The sequence below is a fragment of the Rhamphochromis sp. 'chilingali' genome (genome assembly GCF_963969265.1).
Source record: "Rhamphochromis sp. 'chilingali' genome assembly, chromosome: 7".
Classification (NCBI taxonomy): domain Eukaryota; kingdom Metazoa; phylum Chordata; class Actinopteri; order Cichliformes; family Cichlidae; genus Rhamphochromis; species Rhamphochromis sp. 'chilingali'.
The window spans coordinates 245,084-264,600 of NC_137934.1; the positions used below are offsets into that span (position 1 = coordinate 245,084).

The window sequence follows — 19,517 nt, forward strand, 5'->3', positions numbered from 1 at the left end:
ACGTGTCTGAGTGCGAATCCATCATCCGGGCTTTCGTGCAGTTTCCTGACGCTCCAGCTTCCTCCCGCAGCCATAGATGTGGTTACTCGGTCATTCCTGTAGGTGTGAACTTGACTGCGATTGGTTGTCCAGTTATAGACTAGCGACCGGCCCACAGTCCAGACCGTAACCTTTATGGGAGACCGCGTCTCCCATAAAGGTTACCGACTTTAAAATATTCACACAGTTTGATTTGATTTATTTGAAAATGAATAAATGTCTGTATTTGCAGAGCGGGTGAGTCATCTTCGCAAGCACACATGATCTGTGGCATTGTGGTTCTAAGCTCCACGTGTTCCGACAAACAGAAAAAGGAGTCCAGGCAGAAAGTGCTGAAGAGGCACATTGTTCCGCGTTCCTCATGCCAGCGCTGCTCTCAGGAGCTTTTCGGAGCCTTCGTGTCAGCATCAACACTTTCCCGAGTTCAATCTCAGCTCACCCCACTGACAGAAGCCGAGAAGTGTGCTGACGTCATTGATCAATTGTTTGGGTGAAATGGAGGCCTGTCCCTTCTCTGCTTGTGTGTGGATGGAAACAGGCTTTCAGTAAATACTGTTTCTTTCGATGGTTGGTAAATACAATACACTGGGCTTGAGACCAGTTGGCTGACTAATCCATAATAAAAGTTAGTATATGTATGCCAGTATGTTTCACTAATTACCGTTTTCGTTTCACTTCTACATACATATGTGCCGGAAATCTCTTTGGTGTCAGTTTGTTGGCAAATAGTAACGACCGGTCACTGTAGGATGAGGCTGCTTCCAAGTAAATCACCATCTGAAAAATGTATCTTCTTTTTTCCATATTCATAGTGAGACTGTAAATGGTGACTAACATCGAACAGGAACTCTGGGCCTGACGTCGGCTCTTCATCCACATATTTGCAGCTTTACTGGAAGCCTACAAACATGTTGCCCATAGGTAACAGTAGCTTGCTAGATTAGTGGTTTTCTCTTCAGAAGCCCAGATGAGCACCACTCATTAATCCTCAGAGAAGAAAAACATTTGAGCCCATCAGTTTTAGATCACACAGTGGTGTGGAACAGAATTAGACATAATCATTTCATCCACAGGGCGTGTGGTCCTTCAACGAGTCCTGTGATTGATACCAGGAGTCATCAAAAGCTTTAGAGGGTGCACATGCTAAAATGATTGCTTATAATAGGTTGAGTGTCTCTGAGTCACCTTTCTCACTCACTATGTGTTAACAGACCTCTCTGCATTGAATCATATCTGTTATTAATCTCTGTCTCTCTTCCACAGCATGTCTTTATCCTGTCTTCCTTCTCTCACCCCAACCAATCACAGCAGATGGCCCCGCCCCTCCCTGAGCCTGGTTCTGCTGGAGGTTTCTTCCTGTTAAAAGGGAGTTTTTCCTTCCCACTGTCGCCAAAGTGCTGCTCATAGGGGGTCATATGATTGTTGGGTTTTTCTTTGTATTATTGTGGGGTCTACCTTACGATACAAAGCACCTTGAGGTGACTGTTGTTGTGATTTGGTGCTATTTAAATAAAATAGAATTGTGATGAAAGAATCCGCCCTGAAAAGCATCACTTCAAAGAGAAAAGTGAAACAAGCATGTTTTAAGAACATCAACATTTATTTCACGATATAAAACAGATGAGAAATGAATGTTTTGCATATTGACTCTAATATTAATGATAATAATTTCTTATACTTATAATATTCACTCTTCTTTTTTCACTGTGTACATAAAGTTTTCTATCTTATCTTAATTTTTTTTTTTTTACAGTTTATTTATCTCTTAATTTTTTAAATGTCCTGGGGCTTCAAATACCTATTTATTGCTTTGTACATGTGCCGTTTTCTGAGTTTCCACCACCTAGGACAGAGTCAAACTAAATCCTTTTTATGTGTATTTTCTAACTGATACAAACCAAAGTGAGGAAAAACAAAGAGAGACACAAACTGAGAAAGTAGACTTCAAATTCAACTCATTCGCATATTATGTGAGGCTTTGCAAGCACGTCAGGGTATTCAAACCATCTGCTCAACATAAACAATCCTAACTTCATACCTTAATCTGTAAAAAAACAAAAACAAACAGCAGCATGATGTGGCACCTTGTTAAAGTAAAAAAACAGCTTAATATTCATATAATATATGGATATACTTATATTAAAATGAAGGCTAATCTGTTATTTTGCAGGTGTAAAAGATGTGGGATCCCTCCAGTTTGAAATCAACCAAAGGATCCAGATCCGAGCAGGTTAAAGATTAGCGGCCACTTGGGGTTAAAGTAAAGCACTGCGTCTGTGTCGTTTGGTGCTGTGCCATCTGTGATGAGGCTTCTCAGATGCTCATATATACAGCTGTACACTCATCTCTAGCAACTCAGGAACAGCTAATATCCCATCCACCAGAACTATAGATAACTGTTATTTTAATAGTTATGTTAGGATGACTTTAGCACTTAGTAAGGTATCAAAAGCTCTGTACACGTGTATGTATTTGGCAACACAGTTTTATGAGGCTACATTATATCCAAAAGAAGTCACACATAAAAGTGAGACTGTACAATGGTTTAGCTCAGATTCTTGCCTGCCCAGAAATATTCCTACATGGTGTTTTGGAGAAAAACAACACGCTGCCTCAGTGGCAGCACATGGCTGTAGCATAACAAATGGAAGGAAAACATTAAGTTTTCAGATTTTTTTCTTTTCACTTTTACCAGATAAGTAGTATAATCTTTAAAAAATGGTTAAAGTGAATAATCTGAGTTTATGTTTCAGACAGTGTCTGGACCAACTGGCTACTACAAAGGTTGAAGCACAGGCGAAGATTTGAACATGACCGGGTTGGTAAATGGGAGGGATCTCTGTCAACTTCAGGTCCTCCTTCCTTTCAGTCCCATGTTCCACTGCCTCTCACTCCGAAACACGAATGCACACGAAAAGGCACAATACAGTGAGCAACTGCAAAATATCACGTCACCTGAACTCAGCCAAATAAACTATATGGATGTGCTTGATGTCAAAACTGATGATTAAATTAAAAGCTTAACCCTTAAACTGAATGTCCAGTCCAATCTGCTTAGTTTCCCCTCACTCAGGAGTACACCCTTCAGATACTTGATGGGGTTAGTGCTAACCTCAGACTAAACAGAACAGTCCACTGGTTTCTCCATCACCCCCTTACACCACATCTGTCTGAGTCTAGATTACAGGGATTTATCCAGCTATTTCCAAAGACATTTACAAACACTTTATGTTAGGACTGGCCATTTGTCCTGAGGTTAGGAAGGAGCCACGTGTCATAATTTCCATTTACAAGATGAATGGTTTGTTACTCTGCTATATGTGGGCCTTTTGGATCATGGAAATGCTTTGGATTGCTCATGTGCCACAGATTACAAAGCCATTATCAGTAAACCACCCAAATTTTATGAAGCTAACTAAATTACACGGTCCATAAAAGTGACTGGACGCTATCCGTCTCCTGCGAGGTCTAAATCCTTTCCAGTCAGCATCAGGCTCCACTCGGCTTTTCAGGGCTACTCAGAAGTATTTACACCAGAGCAGTGGCTACATTCTGCCTGGAAAAGGCAAACCTTTCCCTTTCATCTGGGGTTTGGTCACCTGCTCGCTGGTTAACTCCTTCCTGTTTACAACACATTCCCAAAAAGCAGGGGCACTGTGTAAAAAGTAATTTGACTTGTTTGATTATTTAAAGCCTTATTCAATTAAAAAAAATAGTACAAAGGCAACATATCAAACATTAAATCTGAGCTGAGAAATGCAGTGTTTTCAATATACTGAATTAGATGCGTGAAACATTAAAAACTGAGACCAGGTTTGCTCCCGTATTTTAACACTCCTTAAACTTTCTGAAACGTGTGGAGAGTGAAGGTTTTTTTCTCCACTCTGTGTTTATACACCTCTCTGCATTTAATCATTAGTAATAATTATCATCTCTGGCTCTCTTTATCCCATCTTCCTCACATCAACAACCAGCCATGGCAAATGGCTGCACCTCCCTGATACTGGTTCTGCTGGAAGTTTGTTCCTGTTAAACTGGAGTTTTTCCTTTCTGCTGTCGCCAAGTGCTTGCACAATTACACGGTCCTTCTTTCCTATATACAGTTCATGAGGTGACTGTTGTGATTTGGTGCTATGTAAATAAAATTGATCTTTTAAACATTTAATAACTTGTACTTTAACTTTGGAGTTGGAATTGCACTTTGCTTTTAATCATATTTTGCACAGCTGTTTGAATGCTGAACAAAGCTTTATTGTAACACTACAGCAATGAATTTCTGGGCTTCTTCAGGCATTTTGTAGTTAAACCACATAATTTTTAAACTAAACCATTTTACAGTCCTAGAATATGCTGACATCTCCACAGAATGTGTTTTGCTTAAGGACAGAGTATGTGCCGGCAGATCTAATGAGCACTAAAGATACAGAATTTCTGCCTCTTTGAATATGATGGCTGGTCGTCTAGGTGTCGGTCAGTCTGAATCATCATCCTCTCAGTCTCCGTCTCTGTATTGGCACGTAACACTAGTGCCAACAGATTTAGTTGTAAATGCAGGAAGCATTGCTCTGTGCAGGCTGGATACATTTGAGCTCAATGGGACGCCAGTGAGGATGTCCAGGCCGCCATTGCTCATGTGTCACTGCTCACCAAAGTGAACGTCTGCGCTGCAAAGAGAAGAAGAGGAGAATGAAATTTAGATTAGTGCTGTTCTTTTTTACTTATTTACCTACTAGTACTTTAACCATCGATGTAGGTTTATTAACACTAAAACTATTGGGTATTAGAAGATAATCCTTCTAGAGAATTGGAACAAGTATTTGGTGAGTCATAAGATAGAAAGTGATTTAGTTGCAACTGGTATATTATTATTATTATTATTATTATTATTGTTGTTGTTGTTGTTGTTGTTGTTGTTGTTGTTGTTGTTGTTGTTGTTGTTGTTGTTGTTGTTGTTGTTGTTGTTGTTGTTGTTGTTGTTGTTGTTGTTGTTATACTTGCACAGTGGAGAGCACTGCTGATTATAAAAAACAAGATGTTTTTTATAAATAATAAGAATAATCGTTGGCTTCATAATATCTTACGTAACACGGCGTGAAAGGCCAACAATGAAACAAACAACATTAAAGAGAAAATCTTTTTCAGACTTTTGGTTTGTAGTTTGCAGTGAATGAAGATGAACTTTCTTTGGAACTTGTTTCGTCGTTGACTCAGTGCTGGGGGTCCAGCACATAACAGTCTATAACAACACTAATTATATGGTTGAACATTATTAACAAACGCTGGTAGTTAATAAAATGGGGGGTGAATTTTGTTAGCTTTGCACATGTTCTAGTAGACACTATCCTCTACAGTGTATTTAATTTGGAGATTACAGTATAAGCATCAAAAACATGCCTCTGTACACCAGCAGTGTACAGAGGCATGTAAGTCCAAAAATAAACCTGAGGCTAAAGACGTTCAGCTGCATTTAAGAATCACAGTCAATTGTATATAAAGATGAAATGAATTGGAGACAAACAGTCATTAGTCAATATTTAACGGGAAATGAATCAGTCATAAGACAGAAGTTGATTCAAAGTGTTTAATTAGTATTTTATGGTTTTTATTGTACCGTGCATCTGGAAAGTATTCGTAGCGCTTCACTCGTTCCACATGCTGTCACGTTACAGCCTTAACATGGATCCAATTATTCTTTCACCTAAAATTCTACTAAATAATGACAGTGAAAAATGTTGGCTTGAAATTTTTGAAAATGTATTACAATTAAAAAGTAATGCAGCCTTTGCCATAACACTCAAAACTGAGCTTAGGTGCATCCCCTCTCCACTGGTCATCTGTTAGACGTTTCAACAACTTCACTGGAGTCCACCTGTAGTAAATTCAGTTGATTGGAAATGATTCTGAGAGTTGCCCACCTGTCTATGTAAGGTCTCACAGAGCTGTGTCGCGGCACACCGGTGTGCCGTGAAAAATGATCAGGTGTGCCGTGGAAGATTATCTGGCTGTATCCCAATTCAGGGTCTGCAGCCTTAACGGTCCACAAGGGCCGCCCACTCAAAGACCGCTAAGGCCGGGAGTGCGAGGCTTCTGAAATGGGACGGTCTAGCCTTCGCTATGCTGCCCAGGTTGCCTAGCAACCATGACACTAACAGCTGGAAACATTTCAAACAGCTTTGTTTGACAGAAATGAAGGAGAAAATATTTGTTCATTTGTTTCTACATGAGCTCTGTGTGATTAGTTGAGTATCTGAGGCTGAGACCACAGGACTGTAAAACACGATTGTTGGGCTTCATTTCTGTGCTGAACAGTCATTTAAGATCAGCTAGTAAATAACAATTAGCTGATGTTGTTCATGAGACTAAAGTCATCTCACTGTGGTAATGTAAATATAATATGGCCAATATTAAAGTTATTATATTAATCATTATGATTTATTACAGCAGTGAGTTTGAACTCTGTGTCAAATACTGAGCTGCAGTAAAGATTCAAGTTGCATTTATTTATATTTCCTTAAATCTTCACTCAAAGACAAGTATCTTTGACAGTGTATCTATAGATGTGTTATATATAAGAGACAAATATTGTTTTAATACGTTGGCATTACTAAATTTGGCTCATTGCTTACATATATGTGTAAAAAGCAAATGTAGGAGCTGTGATAACTGTGTCTGATAGAATGAAGAGTAGACTGATATATGAAATATTCCTTTATTGGGTGAGAAAATCAGACCATGTCATAACTGCTGTAAGTCACACAGAATAGATATCAGAGCCTTAAACAGGCTGACGTCTGCTAAATGGGTCAAACTGGGCAGAAAGTCTACAAACACATAACATCCTTATAGAATATGATGTAACACTATAGATCAACTTAGCTCAGAATATATAAAGCATATAAACAGTTACCGCAATATGATGCAACAAACACAGCAGCTACTGATCCAAAATACTCAAAGCTTCATAGAACTGAAACCAACATTTATTTTAGCTCCATTCTGCTGCTGATACAGACTTTAGGTTTCTGAACATTAAACTTGTTGCTGCCTTTCATAGTGTGTAACTTGAAGGCCCTGAGTACTTTCTCCCACACTGGAAACACTGGGATGATAACATTATTTGAACATTACCTAATAAGACTGATTCAGGACAGACGAGGAGCGTGTCAGGTTACATTTCACTGTGTGTTATACAGTGGGATGCAAAGGTTTGGGCAACCTTGTTAATAGTCATTATTTTCCTGTATAAATCGTTGTTACAATAAAAAATGTCAGTTAAATATATCATATAGGAGACACACACAGTGATATTTGAGAAGTGAAATGAAGTTTATTGGATTTACAGAAAGTGTGCAATAATTGTTTAAACAAAATCAACAAAAAAAGAAATGAAATCAATATTTAGTAGATCTGCCTTTTGCAGAAATTCCAGCCTCTAAACACTTCCTGTAGGTTCCAGTGAGAGTCTGGATTGTGGTTGAAGGTATTTTGGACGATTCCTCTTTACAAAACATCTCTAGTTCATTCAGGTTTGATGGCTTCTGAGCATGGACAGCTCTCTTTAACTCACACCACAGATTTTCATTAATATTCAGGTCTGAGCTGAGATGAACGTTCCAGAACGTTGTTCTTGTTCCTCTGCATGAAAGCTTTAGTGGATTTTCAGCAGTGTTTCGGGTCGTTGTCTTGTTGAAAGATCCAGCCCCGGCGCAGCTTCAGCTTTGTCACTGATTCTCCAGAATCTGCTGATACTGAGTGGAATCCATGTGTCCCTCAACTCTGACAAGATTCCCAGTCCCTGCACTGGCCACACAGCCCCACAGCATGATGGAACCAGCACCATATTTTACTGGAGGCAGCAGTTGTTTTTCTTGGACTGCTGTGTTCTTTTTCCTCGATGCATTACGCCCCTTGTTATGCCCAAATAACTCAGTTTTATTTTCATCAGTCCACAGCAGCTTATTCCAGAATGAAGCTGGTTTGTCCAAATGTGCTTTAGCGGCTCTGTTTGTGCTGTGGGCAGAGCAAAGGCTTCCTCTGCATCACTCTCACATGCAGCATCTCCTTGTGTAAAGTGCGCCGAATGGTTGAACGATGCACAGCTACTCCATCTGCTGCAACATGATGTTGTAGGTCTTTGGTGCAGGTCTGTGGGTCGACTCTGACTGTTCTCACCGTCGCTTCTGTCTATCTGAGATTTTTCTTGGTCTGTCACTTCGAGACTTAACTTGAACTGAGCCTGTGGTCTTCCATGTTCTCAATATGTTCCTAACTGTGGGAACAGACGGCTTACATCTCTGAGACAGCTTTCTGTGTCCTTCCCCTAAACCATGATGCTGAACAATCTTTGTCTTCAGGTCATTTGACAGTTGTTCTGAGACCCCCGTGTTGCTACTCTTCAGAGGAGATTAAAGGAGGAGGGAAACTATCATTTGACCCCCTTAAATACTCTTTCTCATTATTGGATTCACCTGTGTATGTAGGTCAGGGGTCACTGAGGTTACCGAGCCAATTTCAGTTCCAATAATTAGTTCTGAAGGTTTTGGAATCAATAAAATGACAACAGATTGATGCACCTGCCTGATTTTGTTTAAACAATTATTGCACATTTTCTGTAAATCCAATAAATTTCATTTCACTTCTCAAATATCACTGTGTGTGTCTCCTAAATGATATATTTAACTGAAATTTTCTTATCGCAACAACCAACAATTTATACAGGAAAATAATGACTATTAACAAGGTTGCCCAAACATTTGCACTGTACTTGTATTACTATGCATGTGACGAATAAAGAACCTTGAACAGTTAGTGAATTTAAACTTTCCTAGCAGTCCTTCACAAACAGGGAACAGTCTGTCTATTCTCTCCATCTGTCAGCTGCTGCTGGCTCTTCCTCCTCCTCTTCCTCACACACTGCTGAGTTTGTCCTGGTGGATCATCAGGGCTGCAAAGCCTCACAGATGATGTACAGCAGTGGGTCCCTCAATCTGTCCTCACTCTGGACACTTGCAGTCGTCACACATGGAAATCAAATGTGTGATAAGCTGCAGGATTCAAACACAAGTGTGACTTATAAACACATGTTCATACTTTTATTCCACAATCAGAGAGAAAGAAACAGAGAGAGAGTGCAGGACAGACAGACAGGTGGCAGTCTCAGGTGTACACACTGCTACAAACAGGAGGATTTTTTTTGTGTTATTACGAGTGTAAACAAGAAGAGTTCCAGATGGTGCAGTGGACACATGTGTGACTGCTGTGATTAAAGCATCTTTCTTTCAGCTTAACGAGTGAACCGTCAGCTCGTTCAAACACACGTTAAAGTCCGTTTGGCTCGACACCACCGAACAGAGGCAGCAACATAGCTCACATTAACAGTGCAGTGAATCCTGCTTGTGCCGTGATATTCAGGACTGCAAACCGAGCAGCATCACCGACTTTCAGCTTGTTGTGTTTGTGGATATATGACTGACTTTAATTATCCATAAATCATCACATTCTCTGTAAGATTAAGGTCGACTATTGAACGGCGTATATTTTAAAGTAAAGGCTTTAAAACCAAGTTAGTACAAACATCGCTAATGTCACATAACTTTGCCGACATGTGGCCAACAGTCATGTTTAATGTTCTTCGTTATTAAACATTCGCACATAAATAAGTGACATCATATTCAGTACTTACTTTTGAAAGTTTACTCTTCTTCCGCCCCGCTTCAGCCGTCCGCCGTTTTTTTCCGGCAAAATTATCCACACCCACCGCCGCGCTATGAAGTCTGGGATATGTTGGGCCATGGAGGATACACGGACCCATCCTTCAAATCCAGGGAAACGAAGGACGCATTTGAGGGCTGCATTTCGTGCAGCCTTTGAATTGGGACAGTGTCATGTTCGGAGGCAATAAGACGCAGGGTTCTCAAGCACGAACCACTTTTTATTGAGTTGTAGCAGCAGTGTCTGTCGCTACATCAATTTCTGGAAAAAACACATATACACCCGTCCTCTAGCGACCTCTAGTGGCTGCCCTCATGGTAGCCTTACTAGGACAACATAAACAGATTTCACAACATCTCCCCTTTTAACAAAGGTACTTTAACATAAAACAGTGTTGTCAGAACGCAGGACATCACAGGGGTAGACTACCCTCAGTCCTGATAAGGGATTATTCTGCCCTTAGAACATAGAAAGGAGATAGTCCTCAGTCTCTGAATCTGAGAGGTACTTTAATTTCCCGCCCCCTGGAAGTCACTCTCACAGGTGTGGTAGGGTGGAGAGGAGACCCCGGGACAGGGATTGGCAATGTCTGCCTTACTGGTGGTTCTTGGGAAGCGGCCGCCCCTTTAGTTGGAGTAGTCGGTGTAGCTGGAACAGTGCTCTGCTGCTGCTCCTCAGGATCAGCGGTGCCTGGGACAGGCTGAAGGTGTCGTCTGTTGCGGCGAGTCACGTTCCCATTCGCCATCTCCACCAAGTAGGATCTCGGCTCCTTAGACTTACTGATGACCTTGGCTGGAGTAGTCCACCCCTTTTCCCCGTCAAGCTTCACTACAACATCCTGGCCCGGGAGAAGCTCAGGAAGTGGACGAGCTGAATGTCTGCGGTTGTAGAAGAATCTGTAAGAGTCCTTAGCTGCAGCATCTCTTTGGCACACTGTGTCCCTATTGACTGGACTGGGCAGCAATGTCTTTTCGAGTACTGGGACGGTGGTGCGGATTTGACGTCCTGTCATAAGTTGAGCTGGGCTTGCACCGGTTGCTGCAAATGGTGTAGAGCGGTAACTCATTAAGGCTAAGCAGGGGTCAGGCTGTTTGAGAATGTACTTGGCCGTTTGGACAGCTCTTTCAGCAGCTCCATTTGACTGGGGGTAATGAGGGCTCGACGTAGTGTGGGTGAAGCCATAACTCAGTTTGAAGTCTTGGAACTCTGATGATGTGAACTGCGTCCCATTATCACTGACCAGTTCTAACGGGATGCCCCATCTAACGAACATGTGTTTAAGCTTGTTAATGACCTGTCTGCTGGTTGTTGTAGTGAGGGAAGCAATCTCAATGTCTCTTGAAAAATAGTCAACAACGACAAGAAAGTTCTTACCCTCAAGCTCGCAAAGATCAGCTGCAATCTTTTGCCAGGGGCCATTGGGCAGAGGAGTAGTCACGAGAGGTTCCCGTCGCTGTGTAGGCTTGTGCTCTCTGCAAAAGTTGCATGACCTCACCTTATGTGTTATTTGAAGTCCAATGTTGGGCCACCACACTGTTGATCTTGCGCGCTCTCTACATTTAGTTAGTCCTTGGTGGCCTTCATGTAATTGGTCAAGGACACTGGGTCTAAGTGCTGTGGGAATTACGATGCGATCGTGGTAGAGCACTAGACCATCTGATTCTGAAAGGTGGCTTCTGGCTGCATAAAAGCCTTGCAGTGGTGAGCTCTTTGCCATTCTCCGAGGCCACCCTTGTCTGATGAAGATGATTGCTTTTTGAAGCTCTGGGTCCCTCTGTGTAGCTCTACGAATTTCCTCCAACTTATGTGACTTGATAGGTTTGCTTGTCACTACGTTGCTCACATATGCCTTGACATGGCTGTCTGTCTCGGACGGGTAGCATCCGTGCAGTGGATGTCTGGAGAGTGCGTCCGCCACCACTAACTGTTTACCGGGAACATGCTCAGCAGTGACATTGAATCGCATCAGTCGCATCAGCAATCTCTGACATCTCAGTGGCGTTTTATCAAGGTCGTATGAGTTGATCAAAGGCACCAAGGGCTTATGGTCAGTTTGTAGACGTACATGACCCATGCCTTGGATGTAGCGGGTAAAACGTTCGCAGGCCCAGACAGATGCTAAACACTCTTTTTCGATCTGCGAATATCTTTTCTCTGCGTCTGTGAGCGTGCGAGAACAAAAGGCAACAGGCCGTAACTCCCCGTCATTGTCCTGTAACAGTGCAGCACCCAGGCCATAGCTGCTGGCGTCCGCACTGACAACTGTTGGTCGGCCTGCATCATAATAACAAAGTGCTGGTGCAGCCACGAGCATTGCTTTTGCTTTGTTGAATGCTTGCTCCTGAGGCTCGCCCCACACCCATACAGTCTCTTTTTTGAGTAGATTGGAGAGGGGGTGCAGCACCGTGGACAGGCCTGGCAGGAATTTTCCAACATAGTTTATTAATCCCAGTACCTGCCTGAGTTGTTCTACATTGGTGGGGCTGGGCATCCTGGCAATAGCCTCCACCTTGCCATCATCAGGTTTCACACCATCCGCACTGATGATGTGACCGAAGAACTGTAGTTCATTCTTTCCAAAGTGGCACTTGGACCTGTTGAGCTTAAGTCCTGATGCTTTGATTGTCTGTAATACTGCACCTAAGCGTTTGTCATGTTCCTCTTTGTTAGCCCCGAAAACCAATATGTCGTCCATCACGACGACAGTCCCCTCTAGGCCCTTGAGCAAGGTGCTCATGAGCCGCTGGAAGATCTCGGGTGCTGAAGTTATGCCAAATGGCAGGCGTCTGAAGCAAAACCTGCCCATGGGAGTTATGAACGTGGTTAGTTTTTGGCAGCTGGGATCCAGTGGTATTTGCCAGAACCCACTGGAGGCATCCAAAGTGGAGAAAACTTTAGCCCCTGCTAACTTAGGAGTTATGTCATCCAATGTGGGCAAGATGTACCGTTCACGCTTTACTCCCTTATTCAGACGTTTTAAGTCCACACACACCCTGACCTCATCCTTGTTGCGCTTTGGAGCAGGCACCATTGGTGCACACCAGTCTGTTGGCTCGGTGACTTCCTCAATGATGCCAAGTTTGAGCATGCGCTTTATTTCCTTTTCCACTTTTGGGAGGAGAGGAAAAGGCACCCGGCGTGGGGTGGTTACACTGTACGGCACTGCATCTTCGGTCAGCTCGATTTTTACAGGTTCACAGTTCAGCAGGCCAATTTCTCCGAACACATCCTCTTTTAAGTCACTACTGATTTTGTTAACTCTAGTGACTAATCCCATGCGCTTTGCTACTGTCTTCCCCAGTAGGTTACTTGCATATTGCCCTTTTATAACTGTAATCCAGTACTGGTACTTTTGGCCTTTGTACTCTGTAGTAGCAAGGAATTTACCCATGCACTTGACTTTTCCACCAGGGCTGTACACAGTTGGCTTACACTGGATAAGTTTGGGTCTCTGCTGTAGCTTATTAAGGGTCGTTTCTGTCATAACAGTGGTGTCTGCGCCTGTATCAATTTTGAAATCAACTGGACTGCCATTTACCAATAGCTCAATGTCCCAGTCGGCATCTGAGCCTGACTCCTCAATGACTGTTGTTTTTGGCTCAATTACTGCTCCTAGGAAAAGCTCCCCTATGAAGAATGAATCCTCATCTGAGTCCTCTACAGCCTCAGCCCTGACCTCTTTTAGCATTTTGGTTTTGCATACAACTTCAAAGTGTCCCAACTTATTGCACTTTCTGCATCTTTTATTGCGGGCTGGGCAGTTTTCTCTTTTGTCATGCACCCTGTTGCATCTTTGGCATTTTGGTTTACTCTCACCATGTTGTTGCTCACGTACCTGATGAGGTTGGTAGTAACTCCTTCTCATGCTGTTATAATGCCTCTGTTTCACCTCATTCACCGTGCTTTCCACTCGGTCTGCACTTTGCTGTTTGACTTGTTCACTCTGGCGTGCTAGTTGAATGGCTTTATCCAAAGTTAAGTCCACCTCGAGCTGGAGTTTTTGTGAAACATCTTTGTCAATTAATCCAATGACGATAGGATCCCGGATCTGCTCGTCTTTACTGCCGCCGAACTCGCAGTGCTGCGCGAGCTCGTACAGGCCCCGCACGAAAGCCTCGACCGTCTCCCCGGCCCTCTGGCTCCGTTTGTGAAAACAGGCGCGGTCGTGGATAACGTTTCTCTTTGGGACAAAGTGCTCATCGAACTTTTGTATAACCAGATCATACTCAAACTGCGGACTTGGCCTGGCCTCCGTAGCAGCAGGAAACACAAATGAGCCATATATTGGTTCGGCATCTCTCCCCATGGAGTAAAGAAGCGAGTTCACCTGCACTTCGCCGCTCTCCATCCCTAGCTTGGACGCCACTCGAAAACGGGAGAATCTCTGCCGCCATATCGGCCACTCTGCCGGCTGTGTAAAGTCGAACGGCTCCGGAGGTCCAAATTTAGCCATTTCTTCGTGTAACTCGGCGTGAAGTCCTCAATTCTGACACCATGTCATGTTCGGAGGCAATAAGACGCAGGGTTCTCAAGCACGAACCACTTTTTATTGAGTTGTAGCAGCAGTGTCTGTCGCTACATCAATTTCTGGAAAAAACACATATACACCCGTCCTCTAGCGACCTCTAGTGGCTGCCCTCATGGTAGCCTTACTAGGACAACATAAACAGATTTCACAACAGACAGTCTTCGTTGCGTCGCTGTGACGTGATCGGCCTTAAAATGCGGCCTTTAAGGCTGCAGACCCTGAATTGGGATACAGCCTCTGGTTCTACCTGATTAGTACTCTAAGCTGGTTTCCTGCAGGTTTTAGATCCTTGATCCAACACAGCCTATTTAAATGGCTAAATGACCTCCTCAACATGTCTTGAAGTTCTTCACAGACCTGATAATGAACTAATCATTTGATTCAGATGTGATGACCCAGGGTGAGATCTAAAACCTGCAGAACACCGGCCCTCGAGGCCTGGAGTTGGACACCCCTGCTCTAAGTGATTGGCGTGAGTAACGGGCAGAACAATTACATTCTCTTCCACTAGAGGGCAGTACAACTACCTGGTCTAATAAATGGGTTGTCAACTGCCAGTAAAACAGAAGAAGAAATGACATAATCGTCATGCTGTGAGACGACGCAGCGTATGGGCTCAAAATGTGGTCATAAATATTTTGTACTTGTAAAAAAGATTTGTATGTGTAAAAAAGAATTTGTGTGTGCGTAAAAAATATTCGTGTGTGGACTTAGAAAAAAACCCCTGCAAGTTACAAGTACGGATTTTGACCCTATTTTTCTTCCTTTCATCTGATTGGTCAATGTCATGTCAATCACAAATGTAACAATCCAATCAGAGAACAGATGGGTTTGGCTGTCGGAGGGGCGCTTTTTTTGAACTGCAGGTCTTTGAAGGGAATAAATGCCCTTTTACATGCCAACCCAGCGTTTTCCTTCATCACCACGAAGGAAAACAGTCTGTGGTCGTCCGAGTTTGGTGATTTTTGTGTCACAGGACTAAGTGTTTAATACAGGGACTTCCACAGCCTTTTCAACAGCGCTGCGGACCGCGGGGTGGGGGCGGGCAGTGTTTTGGAAATGACAGTCTTCATTACAAAGCTTTCTTCGTTATGAATTAGCATACATGTTTTTATTGAACATTTGAAGAACCAGCAAAAAAAAAAAAAACACTTGTAGAGGACATAAAGTCAGAGATAGAAAAGACAAGGAGCAGGTGCATCTAGTGCAGGTAGAGCTGCTGCACACAGAGCCCAGCAGCCAGCGCAACAAATTCTGGATCCTTTGCTTTTAGTTAGCAGTTAGCATTAGCAGCACATCCTGCGTCCGATGTGAAAGGACTTTTATGCTGCGCACTGTGACTCACAGCAATGGTCCCAGGTCAGCCCTGACTTTGTGTTAAACTAATCCTAAAGTAATAACGGTATTTCTAACCACTGATATAGCACAACTTTTTCCTTTCAACAGCTACTGAAAGTTAGGGGACCTAGCTGCTATCGGATATTTATATAGAGATCCTCCAGCTTCAAACTGTATCACCCTTCAAGGACCTGCAGTTCAAAAAAAGCTCCCCTCCGACAGCCAAACCCATCTGTTCTCTGATTGGATTGTTACATTTGTGATTGACATGACATTGACCAATCAGATGAAAGGAAGAAAAATAGGGTCAAAATCCGTACTTGTAACTTGCAGGGTTTTTTTTTTTTCTAAGTCCACACACAAATTCTTTTTTACACACACACACAAATCTTTTTTATGCACACACAAATCTTTTTTACACACACAAATCTTTTTTACGCACACACAAATCTTTTTTACACATACAAAATATTTATGACCACATTTTGAGCCCATAGCAGCGCGTAACAGATAAATATTTGAAAAGAACCAGTCAGGCTGACTTGGTCCTGCAGAAAACTCCGACCCAGATGAAGGCCCTGGCAGGAGTAGTGGTCAGAAGAAAGCAAAGAAGCTATGCTGGGCACAACCTGAGCCAAGTCAGCTATACCTGCTGCGCGGGGGGAAATTATTAATATGCTTTTTGTGACATTTTTGTTTAGTGTAATTTTTCTAACATGAAATATTTGCCGTGGCTCCAAAAGGCTGGGAAACACTGCCGTAGAGGACAAACCAAGCTTCAAGTCCAAGAATGTCTGTAGGCTCTGAGACAGATGTGGGGAAGGGGAAAGAAGAATTTTGGCATTTCCAAACATTTCAAACCATTCAAAGCAGAAAACATGTGTCTTGTGTAGCTTCCTTGTATTTCTCTTATCTCTCCATTACAGTGTATTTGTCACGGTCCGGGGCAGCGGCCGTGTGAAGAGTGGAAAGGAGGACTCAAATGCAGCACTTACTCAGATGTGAAGGCGATTTATTGACAATATCAAACATAAAGTGGAGATGGCAAAACAGAACTAAGGATGAACTAAACTGGGTGAAACTACACAAAGGAGTGGCAAACCTGAACATGAAGGGAGAACAGCAGGGAGAGCACGCAGGGGATTTCACAGGGTATGAACACAGACGACGCGACGAGGAGCAGAGGAAAACACACACTATAAGTACACAAAGAGACACTGGGAAATCACACACAGGTGGGAGACACAGCTGGACCTGATTAACCTGACGAGACAGGGGAACACTAACACCAGGGACCAATAGAGGGAGCACAAACCCAAAACCCAGTATCTAAAATCCCAAAACACAAACCATCCCAAAACAGCCCAAGAATAATAAAGAGAATAATAACAATAAGGAACACAAACACAAAGTCACTGAGTCATGGCCGCAGGACCATGACAGTATTCTATGGCTTTCTGAACCGCGAGATGCCCAGTGGTCAATATTCATCTCCCTAAAACAGTCACAGGGTCCATGACGACAAAAGCCATCAGAATGAACATCTCACAGCTGCAGCAAAACACACACAGAGTGGGCTTTTCTTCCACCTCTACAGCCAATACAACAAAAAAACTGAAAGCAGCCACCTGAGTTATTCCAGCTTCAGGTTAGACGCAGCATAAAGGTGCATGTAAAATGAAAACACTTATTTCTATATACACAGAGAGGAAAGTTAGATCGAACCACAAGTGGTCACGTAAGACTCATGTAGATGCTTTCTAAAGGCAGGAAAGCATAAGAGGGGTCACGCTTATCCTTCTTGATTGGTGTACAGTAAACATCACAGCCTGAAGCCTCTGGCAGCAGCTGTTAGCGTGAAGAAGAACAAGGATAAGTTCCTCATGCAGCAAAGGTTTCAGCCCCGACACTTCAGTCTTCTTATCTTATACTTTTAGCTTAATGTAGATCTGCCAAAGTTCAATGACACATTTGATCAAATGTATTATCTATTCACATGTTGCAATAATATAAATAAAGTGATTTCTCCGCTTAGTAATCAATAAGCTGTAATTCTGGTTATGCAATGCCAAAATATCCACCGACTGTTGGATAACTCGTATATTTCTAAATGTACCTGTGCAACGCCCCACGATGATGTCAGCACACAACATTTCTGACTTATTTCAGTTTTCAACGTTGAACTTTCCCTCATACGTACACACAGAAACATGGATAATGACACAGGATTGGTGAGGATACAGAGCGTAGCTAAAGTTACTGCTGAAATAAATTAGTCTTGTTTGTAGTGTTCAAAGATACTTTGATATCAGGTCAAAATGTCCAGTGGAAAAATGAAACTAACCTGAGAATCAGTTTTTACTAACGTCGGTTTAAAAAAGATGATCTCGATATACATGAGACATATGTAAGCCGTAAGATTAACCAGTGTAAATGTTTTCACGTGTGATGAGTTAATGTCTTTGAAAGACTTTTGACTTACATGCCAAAATACTGTTGTTGTGTTTTTTGTTGTCTGCTGTCAGCTGGTTGTATGAATCCAGGCTCTTCCCGAGGTTCTTATCTCCCCTCGACGGTTGTGTCATCTCTTCGACCTCGGGCTCAGGGCTTGGAGTCTCAGGCTCAACAATCTGGAAGCTACAGTTGGTAGAAGCAGAACAGGTCATAACGACTGATTAGTTTCAATGATGGACATCAGACTGTAGCTCAGTATTTTTACAGCATCTTGTTTTGCTTTTCTCTGTAATGACAGCAGAGAACAAATACTATCGAGTTGGTGCTCCAGTGAGCTGTGTTTCCAATGTAGCTCTAAGCTGTTGTGTCAGTGCAAAGATAGGTACACCCACAGACACCCACAGACACAAACAGACACACACAGACACCTGTTTTCAGTGGTGGCATTTGTAGGTGAGCTGGTCAGATCTTGCTCTCGGCTTTCATCGTCCTCGAAGGGCTCAAGGTTCACAATCTCCACCCGCTGAGGCTCCGTGCCCAAGTCCAGGATCACCACCTTTTGACTCTCACACAGCTAAAACACAGATTCACTTTCATGAGAGAATGCAGGGATCTGAAGGTTGGAAATAAATGCAGTGTCAGTTTAAGAAATGATTCAAAGCAAACTGACTGTGGCTGTTTTTACACAACAGCTACGACTGTATGATATGAAGTGTGCTGTTGGAGTTGGTACAGACAGCTGAAGCCTGTTAAAGGGCGACTAATGTCATTCTGAGTCAGCATTATTGACATCATCATTTCTTGAGATGGCGCCGGTGTGTGTGGCTGGCCGTCCTCGCCTGTGCTTCTGCTTTCTACCTTTCCTTCCCCTTTTACTGGACTTTGGCATAGTACTCCTTATTTTTTTGGTTTTATGCTCATCGTGTGGTTGTGCAATAATAACCTACGACAGACAAACGCTTTTAAATCTCCGATTCTCTTACTGGCATCGCTCGATCCATGCTGGAACCTGGGTGACGCCACCCTGTTACGGCTAGACTCCTCCACCAGTATTTCCTGGTTACCCCTTCCCAACCTGCACAAGAAACGTTACAGGAAACGGGGTAAAAGGAGGGGTCTCCGCGTCCGCCTCAAGGCTTACCTTAAAGCAAAGGCTACGGATTATCCATATGCTGGCCGTCTACGCTTCCTCCCCTCCTCCGGAGACCGCTTTGATGCTAAACTACTGAGCCATCGGTGGATCTGCCCCGCTGATTACAAGCCTACCCAGCCCTTCCAGTGGCATGCCTTCCTGTTCGACCCTGGATTACGTCCTCCAGACGTGGCGTCCATCACAACAACCTAAGCGCTCTGCGACGTGCTACCAGTGGTGACCTAGCTGCCTGGACTCGTATGGCTTTACTAAATGTCAGGTGACTGGCGAACAAGACCTTTCTTTTAAATGACT

General features: G+C 43.0%; 1 protein-coding gene across 10 annotated transcripts in view; it reads right to left on the reverse strand.

Annotated features, from left to right (window-relative positions):
• Nucleotides 1–4,340: 4,340 nt before the first annotated feature.
• LOC308399211 (pleckstrin homology domain-containing family A member 5-like) overlaps nt 4,341–19,517 on the reverse strand; it is a 190,036-nt gene continuing 174,859 nt past the window's right edge. For 7 of the 10 annotated variants that reach the window (XM_080886305.1, XM_080886314.1, XM_080886313.1 and 4 more), the window contains 3 exons: nt 18,499–18,644; nt 18,099–18,253; nt 4,341–4,703 (listed from right to left, as the gene is read on the reverse strand). In XM_080886305.1, coding sequence (XP_080742431.1) covers nt 4,669–4,703; nt 18,099–18,253; nt 18,499–18,644 — 336 coding nt within the window. In that variant the 3' untranslated portion in view covers nt 4,341–4,668. Of the gene's footprint in view, nt 4,704–16,112; nt 17,566–18,098; nt 18,254–18,498; nt 18,645–19,517 lie in introns of those variants that run through there. The other 3 variants (XM_080886307.1, XM_080886304.1, XM_080886308.1) reach the window with 3 other exon arrangements.